Source organism: Biomphalaria glabrata, chromosome 7 (assembly GCF_947242115.1).
Source record: "Biomphalaria glabrata chromosome 7, xgBioGlab47.1, whole genome shotgun sequence".
Classification (NCBI taxonomy): Eukaryota; Metazoa; Mollusca; class Gastropoda; family Planorbidae; genus Biomphalaria; species Biomphalaria glabrata.
Window position 1 is genome coordinate 24,769,285 of NC_074717.1, and position 26,082 is coordinate 24,795,366.

A 26,082-nucleotide genomic window follows, 5' to 3' on the forward strand; every position below is an offset into this window, starting at 1 on the left:
TTATTTTAATTATAACTCTCCTTTCTGCACTAACGTTCTGGTTGAGATCCCTGGGGTCCAGGGCTGACCAAAACATCCCGATTTCTTTGCCATTGCATCAAAGCATGGACAAATTAAGTCTAATAATCAAGTTTTAGAATGTATTGCTTTATAAACTGAATTCCACATGAAAAAAGAAACAAAAATAAAGAGAGAGTGAGAGCTAAGAACAAACTCCAAAATGTAAACATAGCTACATTTCATTTATACCCAGCAAGTCCAGGTATTAATTTAAAACTCACACATAGAAATGTTTTATTATAAAGAGATGTTCACGCAAAGAACCCCCCCCCCCCCCCACCAAGGAGCACATTTCTAAATACTAAGAATAGAACTAATAGAAAAATAGAAAATATTTGTCAGTTTATATATATATCTATATATTTGTCAGTTTCAGTGGCGTCACTAGGAGGGGGCGGCCATTAGGGGGTGACACCCGAATGGAAAAAAAATGAATGTTGGCAAAAACTAGAAAATAAAAACACGAAAAGAAAAAAATAATATCGTCAAAAACTAGCAAATTAAAAAAAAAATCTGGATAAATACCCGAATATGCCCTGGCATACCTACTGCACTAATATAGATATAGTTATCAATCAAATTTTGAATATTGACCCAATGAAATGACATCATTGTTTTAAAAGTTAAAATAGTGTAAGATTAAGACTTCGTATCTTCTACTAATAACGATTTTTAAAAATGTTTACTGTTTATGTGTCAGGCGTCAGCAAAAAATATCGATTAAAAGTTTTTGAAGAGCACATTTCAAAACGTCTCTACTGACGTGATTCTTTTTAAATGGTCAGAATGATCAAATTTCTCTTAAGTGTTAATAATCGTTATATTGACGACCTTCGTGTGACAAAATGATCTTAAGACATACGTGTGTCATATGTGCCTCAAACCTCCTTCCTATAATAGTATTGGCCAGTGCTGCCTCCTTCTTTAGTAGACTTATTTTGAGCAACTGTTTTTTTAAATACTATAAATAGTGCGCTCAGAATCTAATCCAATACTTCACTCTCAGAATGTTTCAATAGGCTCTAATTGATCACTGACATGTGGTCTCGTCTTATTACGGAAAGAGAAATACGTTGAAGACGACACAAGCTGAGAACGAAGAAAAACGCTTGGAGGAGCTAATGGTGCTTCAACAGCCTTCCTTGCTGGGTGGATAGCGAACCTGATACCTCTCTAATACTATCTCCGGAAATAACTTTTTTCGGTCTTACAAAGTAGATTAAACTTATCTACATAACACTATTTTTGAAAAAAAAAAGGCTTAACGGGGGCGGGGGCGCCAAAGGTTAAAGTTTGAGAACATTTCAACACTACTTGTTTCCCTCGAATGCCCACCTCTTCTTAATTGAATTTTATATGACCTGCAAAAGTAAAAGATAGACTTAAAGAGAATGAGTTTTGGAAGCTTAGAAATGCTGAAAAATGCTTCGCCCCGGACCTCACTGGGAGACCTTTAAGCGCTCCCTGAAACCAACAGATGACTAAGCATACGTACATTCTCTCCTTTAGGTGGTAGTCAAAGTTTAAATGACACAGTGTAATGTTATACCCTTTCCGTCTAAAAGTCTAACAAAGGAAACATGTTTAGGTGATTTTAATAAATATACATTTTAAAATACGCAAAACTATTTTTTTTTAAAAAGGGATTTTAAAATAGAATTGACTAATTTAATGTATGTTGTGATGTGCTTGTTCAGGCTGTCTTGAGGTCAACTCTAGATGACTTGAATTTCAATTAATTACTCTGCAAGCGTTTGAGTTTTATTGTTCGGGTGTATTCAGTGTAGTTGATCAACAATACAGAATAAACAAGACATCGATTTAACGAGTAAAGAGATGTGGTCAACACTGATGAACAGTTAATACTCTATTTATTATAATAAAAGGCCACAGTAAAAGTCTCTGTTATCTAAACACGTCGTTACCCTAGAGAATTCTATCACTAACTGATTTTCCGGTCTCTAACACAAAATATCCCAAGCGTCTCTAGTCCCGTTCAATATACGTCTTCTATGGTGCGTCGCTAAATAACTAATACTATAAATAAGGTGTCTAACAATGTGCAAAATCGAAGACAGTAGGTAATCAGCTCTGACTGTATTGGTTCAACAAAAAGAGTTAACAATAGTTTCTATTTGGGGGGGGGGGAAGTTTGGGTAAAGTTGGAGGGGGGGGGATGACACCCTGAGCTAACCGCACCGGGAGACACCGACTCAAGTGACCTTAGTAAGTTTAGAAGCGACTTCATCTAGAGAATGGAATTGTATTTTATTATTATTCCTCTTCTCTTTAATTTGGTCCGGACAATCTTTATTTAGAACAGACATAGGTCAGCGGGTATTCCCGCATGTAGGCCGTATGCATTGAACAGTTTAAAAAATAGTCCTTCTAGAGCAGTTTGCACACCGTCTTGAAGTCTGGATCTACAGGCTTATCATTAGACTGTTGTGTACTCTTTGAGTAGATTTATACCAGGTGTAAACCAGCCAGGATATTTTGTTGTTTATCGGGGCGGTGTAAGTTTTTTAAAATCTACCATTCATTAGTTATTAGGAGTACAATGTTCATGCTGAGGAACAGGCATCAGCTTTATAAGAGAGGAATTGTTTTATTTTTAAAAAAACTTGGTATCTTGTTTCTTTTAGAATTTGTTTTGAAATGAATTTCCAGTTGAAAATTCTGGTCACGATTTCTTTATTTCCAATGAAAAATCAGTAACACATTCTTCAAAAAGAGTTCAATTTAACGTATAATACAACAATAGGTCTTGAATTAATGACACGTGATTTAGCTTTTACACATGAAACAACAACATATGAGCTGGATGAAGTATCTGAGAAGGGATCAGTTCAGTTGCGTAGCTAGGCTGGGGAAGGGAGGTTCTTATTTAAAAATCCCCCCGTGGTCCTCAATCAAGGGAACCCCACTTGAGGGGGACCCCAAATTGAGTGTTCGAAGTTAGTAATTGCATTAAATATTACGCCATTATCTCGTGTCATGGTATCGAATGTCAAAAGGCAGGAGTGCTTAAAGATATCAAGACCCCCACGGCCCCAAATCCCTAGCTACGCTGCGGCTACAATATTATATATATATATACATATAGAAAGTATAATATGCTGCTTGCCTTAGTCTTTCTACGAGAACATACTTCTTGATAACATTTTTTAAATTAAAGAAAACTCCATTATATTCATCCCAGGCAGTCCCCGAGTTTGTAAGCCTTATATGACAACAGCCGACAAGTAAATGGCCTTTGGTATTTATTATTTTGAAAAAAAAATTCTTTTCAAACATATTGCCACACTCATTCACTAAACATAAATAACATTAGAAAGAGAGTTTCACTCGGACATATGGACAGCCCTCGGTGTGTCTGTCTACCTGTCAGAATTAAATTAACATAAACCACTGCCCAAGTCATCTGACAGTTAGTGGTTATACATTGTAGGAATATCAAATACTCCCTAGTCCCTAGTTTTATTTTTTTTTTAAATGGTAGATATTTATGAAACAAAAATCCATCTTACATATTACATTTTATAAATGAAAACATTCTCTGTCAGAAAATAACAAAAAGACACTTGCACCAGAACTTCGCAAGCTGACAACTATTGTTTAGTTGGATTTCATAGCAGCTTTTCTAGTTTGGGTATCTGGACAGGCGAACGACAGACAGACATTTAATAATTTTTGCTGAAAATAATCAACTATATGAACATTTTCATTTCAGTAACAAACAAAGGCGAGAGAGTACCTTCCTTGCAAAATAATGGGAAAAAAATCACAATAATGTGACAATAGCAATAAACTATGGACGAATATTTACGTTCCGAGTAAAACAAATTGTCCCTGGGGAATTGGTTTTCATAAGTTAACATTAGGTGCACTTTATCTCCCAAACAAAGATGTTTTCTAACTTAATGTCTCAACCTAACACTCAAACTAAAAGGTTTATCAGGCACCAAGATTCCCAGACCTCTGATTGTTGGCTCCTCTCCTTGCTTTGGCTCTGTCCTATCATTCAGCTCAAAACGAACTTTCCGGAGAGAGATGGCTAGTGCCACTTTGATCTCCAGATAAGCCAGCCTCATCCCGATGCACAGCCTGGGGCCGTAGCCAAAGGGTATGAAGGCCATGGGATCTCGTTTGGTTGTATTCTCTTCGTTGAATCTTTCAGGGTCGAAGTTTTCCGGGTCCGGAAAGTGTTTGGGATCCTTGAGGATTAAGAAAATGGGGATGAAAACGGACGCGCCTTTTGGAATTGTGACGTGGCCGTAAGTTTTCGTCTCAGCTGCCTCCCGGGAAATGAAACTAACTGGAGGATAGAGCCGTAGAGTTTCGTTGATGACTTGTTCCATGTAGCTCAGTTTAGATAGTTCTTCATACGTCGGGACGTCAGACTGGACTACACTCTCTATTTCTTCAAACAGTTTCTCCTGGCAGATAAGTATCGAATATATTTATACATTTATGTGGATAATAAGTATCGAATATATTTATACATTTATGTGTATGGCAAGCATGGGCGTAGCCAGGATTTTTTTTCGGGGAGGGGTTTGGGGGGGATTTTTTTTCTACCCCCCCCCAGCGAAATTTTTTTTATATGTATTTATGTGTGTGTGTGTGTGTGTACATAATCTTTATTGCATTCTGACTCTTCATTCTTTCGGAAGACGATTATTGTGCCCTAGAATAGGTTCTTCCATGAGTTAGTGGAAAAATTGTAGTTGCCCCGCGAATACTAGCAAGGGGGTCTGGGGGAGCGCTAGGAGCCGCCAAGCACTATTTCTGATATTGAAAGCCAACAAAATGCATATTCTGAGGTATCTACACTGCATTTTCCTGCTATTAAAAAGTTTTATTTCAAAAACCTAATGTGCTATTCTTACTGACTTAGACCCTCCCGCGCCGTTTGGCGCATTTGCCGTCAAGCTGTTTCCATAAAATTGTAGATTCCCTGCCATTACTAGCAATGGGGTCTGGGGAGCGCTGGCGCGGGGCGAAGTCCCCGCCGCCAAGCACTATTTCTGGTATTGAAAGCCAACAAAATGCATATTCTGAGGTATCTACAGTGGATTTTCCTGCTATTAAAAAGTTTTATTTCAAAAACCTAATGTGTGTAACCCTAACCCCTAACCCTAACCCTTACTGACTTAGACCCTACCGCGCCGTTCGGAGCATTTGACGTCAAGCTGTTTCCATAAAAATCTGTCACTGGTAATGTCTGAAGCCTCTTCCCAACTGCCATGAGGACCTCAATGAATGAGGGGCGTCAAGTTGTACTAGGATATCATTGCAACTCTTCTTATGCGTAATTCATTTTGTCGGAGAACATGTCCCGCAAACCTCATGCGTCGCTCTCTCACAATCTTACTAAAGGGTCGACTCCCAGTTTGGCATAGGATTTCCTTGATTTAAACCCGATCTCTATAACGGACTTCTAAAATCTGTCTCAGCCATCTTTGTTGAGCCACTGCACATTTAGTATTATTCAATTTCGGCAGTTCACTATTCACTGCAGTTTATTAAGGGAGCCACTGGTAAAAATGTGTAATCACTCTTGAATACGCTCTTGGAATTAAGTGACTGTAGTTTGCTTTAGATTTTATATCGAGAAGAGAAGTTTTATCGTCAAAATCATCTGTTGGGGGTTTGCCACCTCAAAATGCTATGTAGGGGGATCTTAAACTCAAAACCATCTGGCGGGGTTTTAAACTTTAAACAAACGCCATCTGTAGAAGAGGGGTTTAAACTCAAAACCCCCGATTGGATTGGCTACGCTCAAATAATTGTAGTGTGTACTTTGCTTTTTTTTTTATATTGAAGTATTTTTAGCATTAAACCCCTCTGAATGGGGGTTTAAACTCAAAACCCCTTTTGACAACGCTCATAGCATTTTGAGTGCGTAATTTGTTTTTTTTCTTACACTGAAGATGTATTTTTTAGCCTCAAACCCATTTGGCTGCGTTCATAGATTTTAGTGTGAGTAATTTGCTTTTATTTATATTGAAGAGGTACTTTTTAGCTTCAAACTCCACCGGAGTTTAATCTCAAAACCCCTTTGACTACACACAAAACATTTTGAGTGTATAATATGCTTTATTATTAAAGAGGTATTTTTTTACATTCAAACCCCGCTGAAGTGGGGTTTAAACTAAAAACTAAGTCAAAACCCATTTAGCTACGCTCATAACATTTTGAGTGCGTACTTAACTTTTTTTTTATATTGAAGAGGGGGTTTATCATAAATTTTGGAGGGGGGTTTTAAATCAAAATCTTCCTTAACTGTGCTCTTGGAATTATGGGATTTTCGTTTGCATTTTTGTTTTGTTTTGTTTATAGAAGAGGGGGGGTTAACTGCAAAAACCCCAAGTAGGGGGTTTAAAACTCAAAACCCCTAGTAGGGGGTTTTAAACTCAAAACCCCTGTTAGGGGTTTTTAAACTCGAACCCCCCTGGTAGGGGGTTTTAAACTCAAAACCCCCTGGTAAGGGGTTTTAAACTCAAAACCCCATTGGTTGTGCTGGGGCAATTGATGGTTTAGTATTAAAATCTCGCCTAAAATAAACAAAATCAAAGCAAAAAATCATTCACTAAATTCCGATCCCCCCAAGGGGGGGGGGGATTTCATTTCGGGGGGGGGGGGGGTTTGAAACCCCCAAACCCCCCCCCCCTGGCTACGCCCACGATGGCAAGTATCGAATATATTTATACATTTATGTGTATGACAAGTATCGAATATATTTATACATTTATGTGTATGATAAGTATCGAATATATTTATACATTTATGTGTATGACAACTATCGAATATATTTATACATTTATGTGTATGACAACTATCGAATATAGTTATACATTTATGTGTATGACAAGTATTGAATATATTTATACATTTATGTGTATGATAAGTATCAAATATATTTATACATTTATATGTATAATTAGTATCGAATATATTTATACATTTATGTGTATGACAAGTATCGAATATATTTATACATTTATGTGTATGTATATTTTAACAAGATTACAAATAGAGTTTGTTTTACACACAAACTCAGAGGGGCCCTCGTCGGAGTCGGATCCGCCTATTCGCAAGGAATATTCAAGACGTGATTTTGTTTTGATTGTCAAAAGTAATAACGTTTCAAAGATTCAATTGACGTTGTAAAAAATTTTGTTTTTTCTGTAAAATGTTTTACATGTTTTGGATGTTCCTTCAAAGTTAAAAATAATTTACTTCCTTATCCAAATCACCCGCTGGACGAGGGGGGATGGCAACGAATAGGGTATGAAATCTTGACCGTAGAGATAATCAGCGCGCTATCCGCACGACCAGGCATTGCTGTTAACTTAATAACAAACTAATAGCCTATTATTGATAAAGAGATTAATTACAGATTAGGGCAGGACAACTACCTGATATGTACAATATGTCAGACGAGAGATTTTAGATCATCTTTTTTGGATTTGATTTCAAATTAAAAAAAAAAGAAAAGAACAAGGCATTGAGCTTGTACTTCGGCAACGTCTGCTCGATGTCCCAGTACAGTTAGCAACAGAGCTATTGGCATTTTCATTTAAATGGAACTCATGGGCGTCTTTTATTCTGATGGGGGCACTAAATAAAAAATAAATAAAATCTGAGTATTTACAAAATGAGTTCCGTGTACTTCTTTGAAAAGTGCAGCTGATATTTTATTTTACGTTCCACATTCAATGCACCAAATAACCCATTGTCTCTCAGCTTCGCAATTATTTCAATATTCTAAAATAATCATTTACAAGCACAGACTTGATTGGACTCTTGAGCGTCTTCAAAATTCCCTAAGCTCAAAACCTCAGTCTTGACCGAGATTCGAACCCGTGACACCTCGGTTCGAAAGCCAATCCTCATTTATCCCAATCACCTGGCTCTAAACCCCTCCGTACCATGAGACGTGCCTTTGATGTTCTACGACTTAAGGAAGTCAACGGTATATTAAAAAACCTCCTCGTTTTCCTTTGTTTTAGTAATTGATTGATCTAGCCCCATCTTGACCTAGTTTGTTGTATTCAGTGTCATTTGCAAGCACCACACTATGTTTGACAATTATAGAATCCAGATAACGCCTTTAACACTGGACATCTATATGTAGTATTTAATAGTAATAAACAAATCTTTCATACAGGTGGAATACATTTTATTTTTTACAATAGAAATAGAGGTGTTAAATATTTAAAAAAAAAATAATAATATAAACTTATTTACACTATTTTATTGATTTCAAACATTGACTTTTTTTTTCTTTGCTTACTTTCAATTTATGACTGCATTTCCCTTTCTCAAGTTGTGCCTCAAAGAATCTCTTTAAGTGCCAGTAGGTCAATATAGAACTAACTGGAGCACCATTGGTCTTTATAGTGCTCAAAAGAAATAAATAAAAAAGCAGGATGCTAGATATACCAAAGTTGTGACTCACCTGTATATCAGGATGTCTGGCCAGCATGTAGTAACACATCTGTAAAGTGGAAGCAGTAGTTTCGAAGCCAGCGAAAATGATCAAAATAGACTGAGCTACCAACTCATCTTCAGTCATTGTTTTGTTGAAAGTCTTTAGCTCCGTTGATTGGTTTAAGTCATTTGAAGACTGTGTTTCTTTGCTATCTGTAATATACTACTGCAATCTTATGATACTGAGCGCAGCTCATTTTAAACACGTATCGTAAGAGGCACATTATTTTGGTGATTTGAGTGAGTACATTGGATATCGCAGATAAGACATTTAAATATTAATATGTTTGATCTCATAGTGCAGAGTTACCTAACTCTTGTAGATCATTTCGGACCCACACATCGCAAAACAAATATCATGTCAGATATGCCTCTACTGGCTATAAAGCCACACAGACAGCACCTTGTCGATTAAAGAGTTGATTTAAAGATTTAGGTCGCAGCTAGGACTGCGTAGCCATGTCAAATACTGCACTCCTCATCTGCGTACCCTGCCTAGCGTAACTGTCTAAAAAGTCCTCTATATTTACTGTCCATACCGGCGTTCGCAAGGACATATTATTTTTATGTCATGGTCCAATGTAACCGAGCCTGACTTCACAATTCCCTGCCGGCAGAAGTTTTGAGGGACAAGATTTAACAGCTTCAGATTTGGACAGCCGATGGGCGTCACTGTTCTTTTGGCACAGAACAACAGTAATTTTCTCTATTTCATTTCATATTGAGATCTTTCTATCAGAAATGCTTTGACTTTATTATGTACATCTTTTATTAGGTAAGAGGTTTATGGAATAATCGTAGGGTGTGTCAAAAAAGACGAGTATAAACCAAAGATTACCCAAAATTTATAAGACTGGTTAAGAATTAAATCAACTGGAGTAGATGAATCGTATAACCACTTTAACCCTATTATTAGTCCAGTTGGAAGAAAGTCTCTTACCTTCAATGATAGCTTGATCACCAGCTTTTTTGGCGTTGATAAAACTCTGAAGCAAATCTGATGGCAGTCTCTGACCTTTCTGTTCTGCTTCTAACCTTTCGGCAAGAGACTTCCGCAATACACAGTCGAGGTACTGGTCAGCATCGCGTGCTACACCATCAAACGCGTGGACTCCCATGAACTGGTCAAGGAAGAAATACAAATTCAAGAATTCTTTGAGACAGTGTCACAGACTTTGACCAATGGCTTAGATGGTAAGTAAAGTTCCGTAGTTAAATGTTTCCACCCAAATGTTAATGTACGCCGGAGAATATTAATTCAGTCAGGAAAAAATAGAACTATTCTTTACTACAAAAAACAAACAAACAATTTTTTCTTTACTAGAAGTCATGAAAGGTTGAACCTAAACTGAACCTACAATATTCTCGATGTTAACAATTTCAGACTTTTTTGCACTTCATGAATGCTGGTGATGAATCATTCAATTTGGTTCTAAATATTTATTAAATCTCATTCAGACTACAAATACACTTAATAGTCTTGAACTTTAATGAACGCTATTCTTTGATACAAATTATAACTATACCTTCACTAATAAAGTTTGAATCCAGGGAAACCTTTGAAAAAATGGTAGTAAAAGGGTGAATCGACTGTCCTGAAATTTAAACAATTTTTTGCTGTACTGGGTAAACTCGTCATCTTCTTTTCCTAGACACTCGGAACTGATACCAAAAGCAGTTCTAGCAATGATCTCACTTGTGTACTGGCCAGTTACGTATTTGATTGGGAGCAGCTCATCCTTTCTGGCAAAGTCTTCAAAGACCTTGGTCAGCACCGTGGCTTTCTCTTCAACTGTTTTGAATATAGTTTTCAGTTTGCCTGAGCTGAAATTAACAGAGAAACTGAAATTAAGAATGTTAAAATAATAATAATAATAATAATTTTATAATCCATGAGGAAATTTGTTTTACTTTTGTGCATTATTACAAATAGCACTACATTTAGATAAGCCCTTTGAATACAAGAAGAAAACAAAAGAACAAACATTTTTTTAAACAGCAAATTTTAAGATACAAAACAGTCTCGAGATTTAGAAAAAGCCAGCTAGGTATACAGATCAAAGGGAAAGAAATTCAAACAGAAAGACAGGGGAAAAAAGAGAAAAAGAAAACTAGAATAAGAAAACTACAGGAGAAAAGAGACTTGCACTAAATGGACGGGCTGATGGACACACACATGAGAGAGACTTGCACTAAATGGATGGGCTGATGGACACACGCATGAGAGAGACTTGCACTAAATGGACGGGCTGATGGACACACGCATGAGAGAGACTTGCACTAAATGGACGAGCTGATGGACACACACATGAGAGAGACCATATGATGACAGAAAGAGAAAGACGTACTGATAGGCAACGGACAACACCGAACCAGATGCGAGAGACCGATATGATATATATATATATATATATATATATATATATATATACAGAGAGAGAGAGAGAGAGCGAGAGAGAGAGAGAGAGAGAGAGAGAGAGAGAGAGAAAGAGAGAGAGACAGTCAGAGAGAGAGAGAGATAGAGAGATTCAAAAAAGATTGGCAAAAAATTGAGCACAGAGCGGAATGCTATGAAATGTTGATTTCATAAGCGTCACCTGAAGGAGGGAGTAATAATATGTCGGACACGCCTCCAGTCTTGTCCTTTCAGAAAGAAGACTCCCTTTTTAACTAGGGAACGTGTGTTTAAACTTATGGGCCGGTCAGTAAAATTGTTGAAGTCTTTGACCATTATCTCTTTCAGAATGGACAAATCTCTGGTCACTAAAGTCATTTTACTCCTTTTGAAGCCCACAGTGTCTCCGTGTTCCTGGATGAGTCGCTGTAGCCCGACTCTGTGAATACATTCAATGAATATTCAATGAACTTTATACCATATTTAATAAATGAATAACTCAACGCCATTACGAAGGAGTATCATGTATATTCCAAATGATCTCGGAATTGCATCTATAAATAGAGTGAAACAAAACTTTTATTTAATTATATTATGTTAATGGTAACCCGAGAAAAGCGGAGTCTTCATTATTGAAGAGCTTATTGTTCATCATGGAGGCAGAGTGTGACGCGGTGAACTTTCGGAAGGATTTCTAAAAATAAATTCATTTTACTTGTGCATTTTACTTAAAAACAAGCATGTGTAACACCTGTTTGTTATGTGATATGACCTACTTCAGTCGTCAAATGACTATGGAAATGAGATGAATGCCTGGGCATTAGCTGTGGTCGGAACAATAGCGCATGCACATCAGTTCCTCCTTCTTAACGCAAGTATCCATAGGAGCGGCAAGTGCCGATACAGTTTGGAGTCAGCGGCTCACAGGCTCTGCCAGGGTATAGTACTGAGTCAAAGTCTAGGCATCTATTGTAGAAATCATAATAAGCTTGTAAGGGAACTAACAAATAGATGATAACTCAGGAGAACTGACTAGAACAAGATTTATAGTGCTTCACAAGAGAACAAAAAATTATGTCTGTAACCCACTACGATGACTATTTATAATAGGACTCCACTTTGTGGTATTTAAGTAATCTAAAGTAGACCTAAGTTGACTCAATATTGATTTAGTAATTCTCTGCTACGCTTGGATTTTTTGTCAGAATCGATTTACAGTAAGTGTCACAGATGCCATTATAGATTTATTTGTATATTTCACATTTAAAAGCTTATGTGTAAATAGAAATATAAACCCTTGACTGAGCCTCAGGAATTACCCCACAAATCTAGATCCTTGACAGCGCCTCAGGTTTTACCCGAGACGTAATTACGATGTTGCAAATCTATTGGTTGATTTGAAAATAAATAAAGACATTTTTAGCGCCAGAGAATTGACGAGAGTAGAAAGAACGCCAGTTGATGAAAGAATTTCCTAGTAGACAGTCGCGTATTCTAAGAGCTCTGATTTAAAGCCTTTGTAATGTTTTGTGCTTGCTGATCTGTAACTTGTACATAAGCTGTACTTACGTTTTATATTTAAATAAAGTTCCAGAGTTGTGTTTTAACAAAGAATCTTTTATTGTGAATCCTAGATCGTCATTTATTCAACTATTTTAATTCAAGTGAAATCCCCGGCACCACAACACACGTTGTGACATCTGGCACTCCGACTAATAAAAGTTTATGGACAACTTCTAACGAAATTTATTCAAGATCTAGGACCAATTTCTAAACTCTTCAAAGGAACTTCATTCTTATTTAACGGAGGACAGAATTTCTGTGTTTAACAGGTCAGTTGGTTATCGGTAATTCTTTTATAAAGATTTTCGTTAGAGTTACGTCTAACTCACGAAATCTATTATTATATGTAATTGGCAAAAGGAATAAGACCAATATACATAATAACTGGCATTATAAAAAAGACCAGTAAAGCAAATAACTGGCAATATAAAAGACCAGTAAAGCAAATAACTGGCATTATAGTCATTATAAAGAAGACCAGTAAATAATCATTTGTCTGGCACAAAGTAAACAGAAGACCAGATTTAACCAACTGTTAAACCAGTAAAAAAAGTACTCAGCTCAATAGATCTATATATCGAAGCTTACGACTCCAGTGAAATACAATTTTACTGTCAAGCATTATTAGCAAATTGAGGCTTCAAGAACTTTGTCACTATATTAATATTACATCTGAGATAAGGCCAAAATCCAGATATTGTATATTTTGCTCCAATACAAGAAACTAACAAAAAATTAAATATGGCTTCCGGTTCTAGAACACAACGACTCCTTGAATTGATGGAATTAGCAAAAGAGAAGCAAATTCCTAAGCCAGACCTGTGGGCAGAACGCCAAGAAGAGAAAGAATATCAAGAGCAAGAATCTGAAAAACAAAGGCAAGAAGCTGAAAAACAAAGGCAAGAAGCTGAAAAACAAAGGCAAGACGCCGAGAAACAAAGGCAACATGAAAAAGAAAAAATGGAATTCGAAAAACAAAATAAAGAAAACAAAGAAAGCATTCCAACTCAAGGTCACTCAAATATGTTTGACAAATACAGATTAATGAACAAAATATCGGCTTTCAACGAAAACATTGACAATATGGACTCGTATCTCATAAGATTTGAAGAAATAGCTACAACATCCGGTCTACCTGAAGCACATTGGTCGAGCTCACTCCTCACCCTCTTGACTGGCAAAGCTGTCAACATTTGCTCACAACTGTCCATCAATGAACGCAGCACTTACTCTGATATCAAGGAAGCTCTACTGCGCCAATACGGAGCAACTTCAGCCAACTATAGAAAGAAATTCTATAATGAAAGGCCACAGCAAAATGATGATTCTCAAATTTTTGTAGCTAATATGTCAATGTGGTTTGATAGATGGGTATCCGTGGCCAAAATAGAAGAAAGTTACCAAGCTCTTCGTCAACATATTATTATCGACAACATCACCCATGCTCACTCAGAAGATATTCAATCCTACATTATAGAGAGAAATCCTACTGATATCCAGACATTAACCAAGATCATCAGACAATATAAAGCAGCCTATCCAAACAAGTCAGTCAAACCATCTGTTGAAGAAAATTTTGTCTGCTTTGCTCAAGATAAAAACGCAAGATATAAGTCAGATGACAAAATCAAATGCAACAAATGTCATAAACTAGGGCATTTCACGTCTCAATGCCGCAGCAGAACCACAGAATGTTCATATTGCCATAAAAAGGGTCACCAAACTCATGAATGTTGGAAAAAACAGGCAGTCTCCAAAAATCAAAATTTTGATAGACCCACATCACCAACTCAAAGATACAGCAATAGAGAGCAATACAATCTCAACAAAGCACCTGGAAATAATAAACCAGATAAACCTCGCTACAGAAGTCATTCACAGGACTCCAGACCACAATATATGCCAAACAGAAGCTCATATAACAGAAGATATTACAATGAGCATTCAACTATGACAGTCATTGCAAAGACCAATGGTCTCAAATTTTATCCAGGCTTTGTAGGAGACAAGAAGGTGGAAGTTCTTCGTGACACCGGAAGCACGTCCACATTAGTACATGAACGCTTCGTACACGCAAACCGTTTCACAGGCAACCACGTCCAAGCCACTGCCTTCCCGAATGTCCATTGTTGAACTTTGAAGAACAAGACTACATGCCCAGAGTCTCTAACAATGATACAAGAACTCTAACTGGTCAAACTGAAGTCCATCAAGACAAGTCATATTTCACACATGATGACTTCAAAGAAGAACAGAAACGAGATCCAACATTGCAAATACTTTATCAGAGGGCTCAAGCAAACAAACAGCTGAATCTACCAAATAAACCATATTTTCAAGATGGCCTCCTGGTGAAGAATGTCATGCATAAAGACAATACCATTCAGCAAATAATAGTGCCACAGAAATACAGGAAAGAAATACTGGCAACAGGACATAACATTCCACACGCCAGCCATATGGGTGTAGTCAAAACTAAAGCCAGAATCCTCAAAGAATTTTATTGGCCAAGTATCATTAAAGACGTCAAGAAATACGTGAAGTCATGTCATATTTGCCAAGTCAAAGGACCTAAGAACAACAAATCACAGGCACCAATTCAAGATATGGAATTGACAGCCAAGCCATTCCAAAAAGTCTCAGTTGATTTGATTGGTCCTATGCCAGTAGCTTCAGCAAGAAACCATCGATATGTCCTGACATTGATTGACACATGTACAAGATGGACAGAAGCAGTACCTCTAGTCAACATTACAGCGCTTGACATCACCAGAGCTTTGTCAGAGATATTTTCCAGAATTGGTTTCTTAGAAGTTATCCTCTCTGACAGACGCACACAGTTCACATCTGACATTACCAAAGACTTCATGAACATGTACCACATCAAGATGAAGTTCACAACGCCCTACCATCCCCAAAGCAACGGGCTTTGCGAACGATTCAACGGTACTTTGAAGAGGTGCATTTAAAAAATAGCACACAACAATCCGCAGAATAGGGACTTATTGCCACCAGCAGCTCTGTTTGCATACAGAGAAAGTCCTCAAGAAACCACAGGATTCTCACCTTTCGAGATGGTTTATGGCGCCAACCCACGAGGACCGATGGCAATCCTCAAAGAAGCTATTATTCGCCAAAACTCAATCTCATCAGAAACCAAGACAGCGTTTCAACATGTGCAAGATACCAGAAACATAGTCATATCTGCATGTGAAAAAGCAAATGAAGCCACAGCCATAGCAAACTCCAATACCAGAATGAGAGTCAATAGAAACAGAACACTGAAACAATATGAACCAGGAGATCAAGTATGTCTGTTACTACCAGACAAAAGCAACAGACTATTCATCAAATGGCAAGGTCCATTCTCCGTACTCAGAAAGATAACAGATGTTGACTATGAGATAGACAAACACAACAAACATGTATATTTCACATTTAAAAGCTTATGTGTAAATAGAAATATAAACCCTTGACTGAGCCTCAGGAATTACCCCACAAATCTAGATCCTTGACAGCGCCTCAGGTTTTACCCGAGACGTAATTACGATGTTGCAAATCTATTGGTTGATTTGAAACTAAATAAAGACATTTTTAGCGCCAGAGAATTGACGAGAGTAGAAAGATGGCAGTCGATGAAAGAATTTCCTAGTAGACAGTCGCGTATTCTAAGAGCTCTGATTTAAAGCCTTTGTAATGTTTTGTGCTTGCTGATCTGTAACTTGTACATAAGCTGTACTTACGTTTTATATTTAAATAAAGTTCCAGAGTTGTGTTTTAACAAAGAATCTTTTATTGTGAATCCTAGATCGTCATTTATTCAACTATTTTAATTCAAGTGAAATCCTCGGCACCACAACACACGTTGTGACAGTAAGCTACACTATATAATTGCAGTATACATTATCCATGCAACAACGCATCACACGGTTTTTTCATTTTTTTTTAAATATTGCTAATGTGTAATTCTTAAACGTCAAGGAGTGAAATGGCGAGATGACTCTTTCTACTTCCCCAACACCCTGTTTTAAGACTCAGACGATGACGTATAAAGGGGACTAATTCAGCTTATAAAACCATTTCATACAATTACATATTCTTTCCTTGTTCGAGACACAAAACAACATCATTTATTATCAATAGTTAATTATATAATTAGTTTTTTTTTTTTAATTGATTCTTGTATTATCAGATAAAAGAAATAATTGTGGACAATTTCAGCTCGATCCGAGATTGGGTGTGAGAGAAATAATGTGTACGAACTTTTTACTTGTAAGAGTCTTACTAAACTAATTCCTCTTTAATTCTTAAGACTTTACTTGATTTGCACCATGGGCATGGAGGCATGCTTGACACCATACTTGGTCCAGTTGTCTGTGCCTGCAAACTGCTGATAGGTCCAGTAAAGAACTACGCTGACAGTGGCCAGGGTTAAGTACAGCGATATGTTGGAGAAGTCCTCGACCACACCAATGACGCTTGACATTGTCATCTATGTGTATTCTAGAACATAAACATAGAGCTGACAGAAGCACTGACCTCAAACTTTATTTAGCCAAACTAAACTAGAATACTTCTAATTAAACGCTTTTTTTAAACCGGCAACAAACTGTTGTAGGATACGTTCAACCATAGGCGTTGCTAGGGAGAGGGAGATTTCGAAAATCCCCCGAGGCCCCCACTTAAAGGGAGCCCCCAAATAAGTGTTTTTTTTATTAAAGATAAAATATTACGCAAAATGCAGGGGCCCCCAAAGAGGTCAAACCTCTCTAATGATGGTAAAATCCTAGCTACGCCACTGCTTTCAACCATCCAGATATGAAGTCATATCTCAGCTATATTCAAGGTTATTACAAAATATTGTTTAATAGAAATAAAACAAAATGGAATAAAATTATATTTGAATAAAATAAATGTTTAAGAAAATATCACGATAGAAAACAAAATGAATGAAATAAGGGCAGTCAGAAATAAGGGCAGTCAGAAATAAAGACTAAGAAGTATAGGTCTAAGAACAATTGTTATAGACAACAATTACAATATTTTCTTGTATTTAAGCATATCAAATCTAGCTAACAGAATGGCTGCTTTACAAAATGGCAACCAAGTTAGCGCTTCAAATTTTTGTCAGGATAGTTTAGCTTTTAAATTATACATCACATCGTTTGCAGACTTTCAGGAGATTGTATCAGTAATTAAAACATTTTTTTTCTGAAGGAAGGTCTAAAGCAAATCAAAGTCATATTAGTTCTTATAGATCAGCCATATTAATTGTCATAAGTCAGTCATATGAGTTCTTATAAATCAGTCATATGAGTTCTAATTTTGTAAAGAGTTTAAGCTGTGATATTTTTAATTTTCAAAACATTTTTAGAAAAGTATATCCAGAGTAAAATACAATTGTTACAATTTAAAACATTTTTTGAAATCACCTGTTGTATGGAAAATGCAATCCGCGATCTATTAAAATTCTGCTCAAAGTCCAGAAACGAAATATGCAACACAATTAAGTACTTACTTACCAGGCAAGCACTCTACAACTTACACTCGGTAGACTAAGTCTCCAGTGGTGGTGAGAAAACACTTCAGCCCAGGTAAAACTACAACCACCAGGTTAAGAGGTAACGTTTCAACATCTGACTCGAGACTTGACTTTATGGTCAATATAACCTCACGCTTTTCTTCGTTCAGATTCAATGTCTACGACATAACAGACAAAGTAGGCCAAGAGTCATTTTCTGTAACAATCGCAACGTGTTATTTAACGATGGTTCTAATAGTATCACTATTTCTGGACCAAACAAATATGTGCTTCATATTTATATTAAAAAAGAAAAAAGAAAACTTCCCTTTCTTGCCATGCGGTTTACGGGTAGATGAAGTAAAGGTCATCTAATTTTGTGGCCCACGGTTAACTAGTGAGTGCTGTCACCAGCACATTGACCAGCCGCCTTTTCCTTTCACCAACTAATGTCATTTACCCATTACAGCTGGATGGACTCAGAGGGGCCCCTTATCTCGAAATTTAGTCACGCAGTCTTTACCAGGATTCGAACCCGGGATCATAATCACAGTAAGGGCATTGTCTTCAGGTTAAAAAATTAAAGATGAATGCAGTATGTCAAAATGACAATACAGACCTAGTCAGGACCAGCATAGTTTATAGCACTTGATAAGTTCAAAACTTATAGGCCACTCATCAAGTATAAACATCATTTACATATATTGACATGTCTGGCCACTTTATACATATTGATATGATAAAATGTCTAGCTTCTTTATACATATTAATATGATTAAATGTACGTGTCTAGATGTTTATCAGTTAATTATCAACCAATTAGAATCATCAAAAATACCACTTACCCATCAAGGACCCACTTTACACAATAATTAAATTATCTAACTTAACAGAGTTACACTTTAAGTTATGAAACAATCAATTTTTTTTTTGCTCTTGTTTGTTATATAATATATGTTTTCTCTATATCTTGTTTTCTATATTTAAACTTGCACTGGCCTATATTTCTTGTATCATTAGGTCAAACCTACTCTCTTATTTTATCTTAGTTTATTTTGGAGGAGGAAGAGAGACGATGTTCATTTTGAGTAAAACACTAAAGACATTTTGAAATAGACAGAATACAATGTCTACAGAGATGTACAAGAGGGAAAGGGTTAAACTGATTCAAATCGAACATAAACTACGTCCTCACTTCCTGTCGATCCAAAACGCCATAATCGTTATTATTATTTTTATTATTGCTTTTTTTTTGTATGACGTATAGGGCGCCTAGTGCGCTCTGGTCTTATCTTTGTTGACATTTGTGTGGAGCGGAGTGTGGATAAAGGTTTTCAAGCTGCCCTTAGGCGCTCAGCAAACACAACACAGATTGAATCAAAACTCCTATTTAAAATTCCAAATCTAACACGCAAAATGCACATAATGTAAAAAGTACACAGATATACAACAAGTGTGTACCTTCTTTTATGTAACAGAACACTTGTTGATATCAGTCATAGATCATTTAGTGCGAAATGTTTACATAGGTGGACAATAATGCAGAATTCAGCGGTCCTCACACGTTTAAATGTAGCCTGTTCTCCCAATTTCGGTCAATGAAGTTGGTTTTTATCGAAAATATAGTTAAAGAAGAAAAAAATGTCCATATAAATAATAATAATAATAATAATTTTTCATCGAACACCGTTAAAGGGACTGCAATGAATTTTGCTTCTCGTTAACAAAGCTCGACCCTGGTGGTGTCAGAGAATGAATATTAGTTTGTTTTTTTCCCATAATAATGATAATAATTTATATCTGTCAGAGTCACACAATATTTTGAACAATTTTTAGCGGCCCCTGAAACATAATTAGTTTTGTGAGGTCTGTCTGTCCCTCCGTCCGTCCCGTTTAGATCTCGTCAACTAGAAAAGATAGTGAAAATCTGACATCATATTTTAAAATATTCAAAGTTCTGATACAACGGCTACTTTTTTCTTTTCTGAAATCGAAAAATCAATTATGCAAGCAGGTTTTGTTTTAAAAAGAAACACACCATTTTTACAACTATTCACTATTAATAATAACAAACACGGGAGGCTTTTTAGTAAGGAAGACAACCAACTGTTTTTAAACACATTTATGCAAATGGTTTTAGATTTTTTAATTTGTCAACAGATTATTTTGTTTACAATTGTATTGTTAAGTTAAATAAGTTCTGTCGTACTAAGTACTATATGTACAAAAATATGTTTACTTCTTTTTAAAGAGAAAAAAACTATATAGTATGCATATAAGTGGAACAAAATTTAAAACAACAATTAATAAGTAGTTTTTCATATTATCGGGAGACCTGAAAAGCCCTCAGCCCCATATTGAACACTAAACTAAAGAATTTTTTTTTTAAGGAAATGTTTTTTGTTTTTTTTCTTGAGGCTTCGAATAAGAGATTAACCCATTACAAAACAATTAGATCAATTAGATAATTATAAGCCATCAGTTAGGCCAGGTTCACATCTAAATTCACATTCACTTTCACCAATTCCTTGGTCTGCTTGACCGTTGGGGCACCACACAAGATCTGTCAACCTTCTTTCTCCATTCTTCTCTGTCATTTGCATTTGATAAAATTTCATTCGGATATTCTTTCTGAAAATATTGAAACCTTCCTTTTTACATGCCTGGGTGGACCACCTATGATAGAATTTCATTTTGTAATTCTTTCTGAAAATATTGAAACCTTCATTTTTACATGCCTGGGTGGACCACCTATGATAGAATTTCATTCTGTAATTCTTTCTGAAAATATTGAAACCTTCCTTTTTTACATGCCTGGGTGGACCACCTATGATAGAATTTCATTCTGTAATTCTTTCTGAAAATATTGAAACCTTCCTTTTTACATGCCTGGGTGGACCACCTATGATAGAATTTCATTCTGTAATTCTTTCTGAAAATATTGAAACCTTCCTTTTTACATGCCTGGGTGGACCACGTATGATAGAATTTCATTCTGTAATTCTTTCTGAAAATATCGAAACCTTCCTTTTTACATGCCTAGGTGGACCACCTATGATAGAATTTCATTCTGTAATTCTTTCTGAAAATACTGAAACCTGCCTTTTTACATGCCTGGGTGGACCACCTATGATAGAATTTCATTCTGTAATTCTTTCTGAAAATACTGAAACCTTCCTTTTTACATGCCTGGGTGGACCACCTATGATAGAATTTCATTCTGTAATTCTTTCTGAAAATATTAAAACCTTCCTTTTTACATGCCTGGGTGGACCACCTATGATAGAATTTCATTCTGTAATTCTTTCTGAAAATATTGAAACTTTCCTTTTTACATGCCTGAGCGGACATCCTATGATAGAATTTCATTCTGTAATTCTTTCTGAAAATATTAAAACCTGCCTTTTTACATGCCTGGGTGGACCACCTATGATAGAATTTCATTCTGTAATTCTTTCTGAAAATATTGAAACCTTCCTTTTACATGCCTGGGTGGACCACCTATGATAGAATTTCATTCTGTAATTCTTTCTGAAAATACTGAAACCTGCCTTTTTACATGGCTGGGTGGACCACCTATGATAGAATTTCATTCTTTAATTCTTTCTGAAAAATACTGAAACCTTCCTTTTTACATGCCTGGGTGGACCACCTATGATAGAATTTCATTCTGTAATTCTTTCTGAAAATATTGAAACCTGCCTTTTTACCTGCCTGGGTGGACCACCTATGATAGAATTTCATTCTGTAATTCTTTCTGAAAATATTGAAACCTGCCTTTTTACCTGCCTGAGTGGACCACCTATGATAGAATTTCATTCTGTAATTCTTTCTGAAAATATTGAAACCTTCATTTTTACATGCCTGGGTGGACCACCTATGATAGAATTTCATTCTGTAATTCTTTCTGAAAATATTGAAACTTTCCTTTTTACATGCCTGGGTGGACCACCTATTATGGAATTTCATTCTGTAATTCTTTCTGAAAATACTGAAACCTTCCTTTTTACATGGCTGGGTGGACCACCTATGATAGAATTTCATTCTTTAAATCTTTCTGAAAAATACTGAAACCTTCCTTTTTACATGCCTGGGTGGACCACCTATGATAGAATTTCATTCTGTAATTCTTTCTGAAAATATTGAAACCTGCCTTTTTACCTGCCTGAGTGGACCACCTATGATAGAATTTCATTCTGTAATTCTTTCTGAAAATATTGAAACCTTCATTTTTACATGCCTGGGTGGACCACCTATGATAGAATTTCATTCTGTAATTCTTTCTGAAAATATTGAAACTTTCCTTTTTACATGCCTGGGTGGACCACCTATGATATAATTTCATTCTGTAATTCTTTCTGAAAATACTGAAACCTTCCTTTTTACATGGCTGGGTGGACCACCTATGATAGAATTTCATTCTTTAATTCTTTCTGAAAAATACTGAAACCTTCCTTTTTACATGCCTAAGTGGACCACCTATGATAGAATTTGATTCTGTAATTCTTTCTGAAAATATTGAAACCTGCCTTTTTACCTGCCTGGGTGGACCATCTATGATAGAATTTCATTCTGTAATTCTTTCTGAAAATATTGAAACCTGCCTTTTTACCTGCCTGGGTGGACCACCTATGATAGAATTTCATTCTGTAATTCTTTCTGAAAATACTGAAACCTGCCTTTTTACATGGCTGGGTGGACCACCTATGATAGAATTTCATTCTTTAATTCTTTCTGAAAAATACTGAAACCTTCCTTTTTACATGCCTGGGTGGACCACCTATGATAGAATTTCATTCTGTAATTCTTTCTGAAAATATTGAAACCTGCCTTTTTACCTGCCTGGGTGGACCACCTATGATAGAATTTCATTCTGTAATTCTTTCTGAAAATATTGAAACCTGCCTTTTTACCTGCCTAAGTGCACCACCTATGATAGAATTTCATTCTGTAATTCTTTCTGAAAATATTGAAACCTGCCTTTTTACCTGCCTGGGTGGACCATCTATGATAGAATTTCATTCTGTAATTCTTTCTGAAAATATTGAAACCTGCCTTTTTACCTGCCTGGGTGGACCACCTATGATAGAATTTCATTCTGTAATTCTTTCTGAAAATATTGAAACCTTCATTTTTACATGCCTGGGTGGACCACGTATGATAGAATTTCATTCTGTAATTCTTTCTGAAAATATTGAAACCTTCCTTTTTACATGCCTGGAAGGACCACCTATGATAGAATTTCATTCTGTAATTCTTTCTGAAAATATTGAAACTTTCCTTTTTACATGCCTGGGCGGACATCGTATGATAGAATTTTATTCTGTAATTCTTTCTGAAAATATTAAAACCTTCCTTTTTACATGCCTGGGTGGACCACGTATGATAGAATTTCATTCCGTAATTCTTTCTGAAAATATTGAAACCTTCCTTTTTACATGCCTTGGTGGACTACCTATGATAGAATTTCATTCTGTAATTCTTTCTGAAAATATTAAAACCTTCCTTTTTCATGCCTGGGTGGACCACCTATGATAGAATTTCATTCTGTAATTCTTTCTGAAAATATTGAAACTTTCCTTTTTACATGCCTGGGCGGACATCCTATGATAGAATTTCATTCTGTAATTCTTTCTGAAAATATTAAAACCTTCCTTTTTCATGCCTGGGTGGACCACCTATGATAGAATTTCATTCTGTAATTCTTTCTGAAAATATCGAAACCTTCCTTTTTACATGCCTGGGTGGACCACCTATGATAGAATTTCATTCTGTAATTCTTTCTGAAAATACTGAAACCTGCCTTTTTACATGCCTGGGTGGACCACCTATGATAGAATTTCATTCTGTAATTCTTTCTGAAAATACTGAAACCTTCCTTTTTACATGCCTGGGTGGACTACCTATGATAGAATTTCATTCTGTAATTCTTTCTGAAAATATTAAAACCTTCCTTTTTACATGCCTGGGTGGACCACCTATGATAGAATTTCATTCTGTAATTCTTTCTGAAAATATTGAAACTTTCCTTTTTACATGCCTGGGCGGACATCCTATGATAGAATTTCATTCTGTAATTCTTTCTGAAAATATTAAAACCTTACTTTTTACATGCCTGGGTGGACCACCTATGATAGAATTTCATTCTGTAATTCTTTCTGAAAATATTGAAACCTTCCTTTTACATGCCTGGGTGGACCACCTATGATAGAATTTCATTCTGTAATTCTTTCTGAAAATACTGAAACCTGCCTTTTTACATGGCTGGGTGGACCACCTATGATAGAATTTCATTCTGTAATTCTTTCTGAAAATATTGAAACTTTCCTTTTTACATGCCTGGGCGGACATCGTATGATAGAATTTCATTCTGTAATTCTTTCTGAAAATATTGAAACCTGCCTTTTTACCTGCCTGGGTGGACCATCTATGATAGAATTTCATTCTGTAATTCTTTCTGAAAATATTGAAACCTGCCTTTTTACCTGCCTGGGTGGACCAACTATGATAGAATTTCATTCTGTAATTCTTTCTGAAAATACTGAAACCTGCCTTTTTACATGGCTGGGTGGACCACCTATGATAGAATTTCATTCTTTAATTCTTTCTGAAAAATACTGAAACCTTCCTTTTTACATGCCTGGGTGGACCACCTATGATAGAATTTCATTCTGTAATTCTTTCTGAAAATATTGAAACCTGCCTTTTTACCTGCCTGGGTGGACCACCTATGATAGAATTTCATTCTGTAATTCTTTCTGAAAATATTGAAACCTGCCTTTTTACCTGCCTAAGTGGACCACCTATGATAGAATTTCATTCTGTAATTCTTTCTGAAAATATTGAAACCTGCCTTTTTACCTGCCTGGGTGGACCATCTATGATAGAATTTCATTCTGTAATTCTTTCTGAAAATATTGAAACCTGCCTTTTTACCTGCCTGGGTGGACCACCTATGATAGAATTTCATTCTGTAATTCTTTCTAAAAATATTGAAACCTTCATTTTTACATGCCTGGGTGGACCACGTATGATAGAATTTCATTCTGTAATTCTTTCTGAAAATATTGAAACCTTCCTTTTTACATGCCTGGAAGGACCACCTATGATAGAATTTCATTCTGTAATTCTTTCTGAAAATATTGAAACTTTCCTTTTTACATGCCTGGGCGGACATCGTATGATAGAATTTTATTCTGTAATTCTTTCTGAAAATATTAAAACCTTCCTTTTTACATGCCTGGGTGGACCACGTATGATAGAATTTCATTCCGTAATTCTTTCTGAAAATATTGAAACCTTCCTTTTTACATGCCTTGGTGGACCACCTATGATAGAATTTCATTCTGTAATTCTTTCTGAAAATATTAAAACCTTCCTTTTTCATGCCTGGGTGGACCACCTATGATAGAATTTCATTCTGTAATTCTTTCTGAAAATATTGAAACTTTCCTTTTTACATGCCTGGGCGGACATCCTATGATAGAATTTCATTCTGTAATTCTTTCTGAAAATATTAAAACCTTCCTTTTTCATGCCTGGGTGGACCACCTATGATAGAATTTCATTCTGTAATTCTTTCTGAAAATATCGAAACCTTCCTTTTTACATGCCTGGGTGGACCACCTATGATAGAATTTCATTCTGTAATTCTTTCTGAAAATACTGAAACCTGCCTTTTTACATGCCTGGGTGGACCACCTATGATAGAATTTCATTCTGTAATTCTTTCTGAAAATACTGAAACCTTCCTTTTTACATGCCTGGGTGGACCACCTATGATAGAATTTCATTCTGTAATTCTTTCTGAAAATATTAAAACCTTCCTTTTTACATGCCTGGGTGGACCACCTATGATAGAATTTCATTCTGTAATTCTTTCTGAAAATATTGAAACTTTCCTTTTTACATGCCTGGGCGGACATCCTATGATAGAATTTCATTCTGTAATTCTTTCTGAAAATATTAAAACCTTACTTTTTACATGCCTGGGTGGACCACCTATGATAGAATTTCATTCTGTAATTCTTTCTGAAAATATTGA

At 36.0% G+C, this 26,082-nt stretch overlaps 1 protein-coding gene across 4 annotated transcripts; it reads right to left on the reverse strand.

The window, feature by feature from the left end:
• Nucleotides 1-2,737: 2,737 nt before the first annotated feature.
• LOC106063676 (cytochrome P450 3A24-like) lies at nucleotides 2,738-18,318 on the reverse strand. Of its 4 annotated transcripts, none has more exons than XM_056034438.1 (7): nucleotides 18,063-18,318; nucleotides 16,837-17,020; nucleotides 11,157-11,393; nucleotides 10,086-10,383; nucleotides 9,500-9,680; nucleotides 8,528-8,712; nucleotides 2,738-4,499 (listed from the first exon to the last, which is right to left on the reverse strand). In XM_056034438.1, the coding sequence occupies exons 2-7, from the start codon at nucleotides 17,007-17,009 to the stop codon at nucleotides 3,981-3,983; spliced, it is 1,593 nt and encodes a 530-aa protein (XP_055890413.1). In that variant the 5' UTR covers nucleotides 17,010-17,020; nucleotides 18,063-18,318; the 3' UTR covers nucleotides 2,738-3,980. The 4 variants fall into 4 exon arrangements, with proteins under 4 accessions (XP_055890413.1, XP_055890412.1, XP_055890410.1 ...); XM_056034437.1 differs by having other exon boundaries at nucleotides 17,950-18,318; XM_056034435.1 differs by having other exon boundaries at nucleotides 18,036-18,316.
• Nucleotides 18,319-26,082: the final 7,764 nt, after the last annotated feature.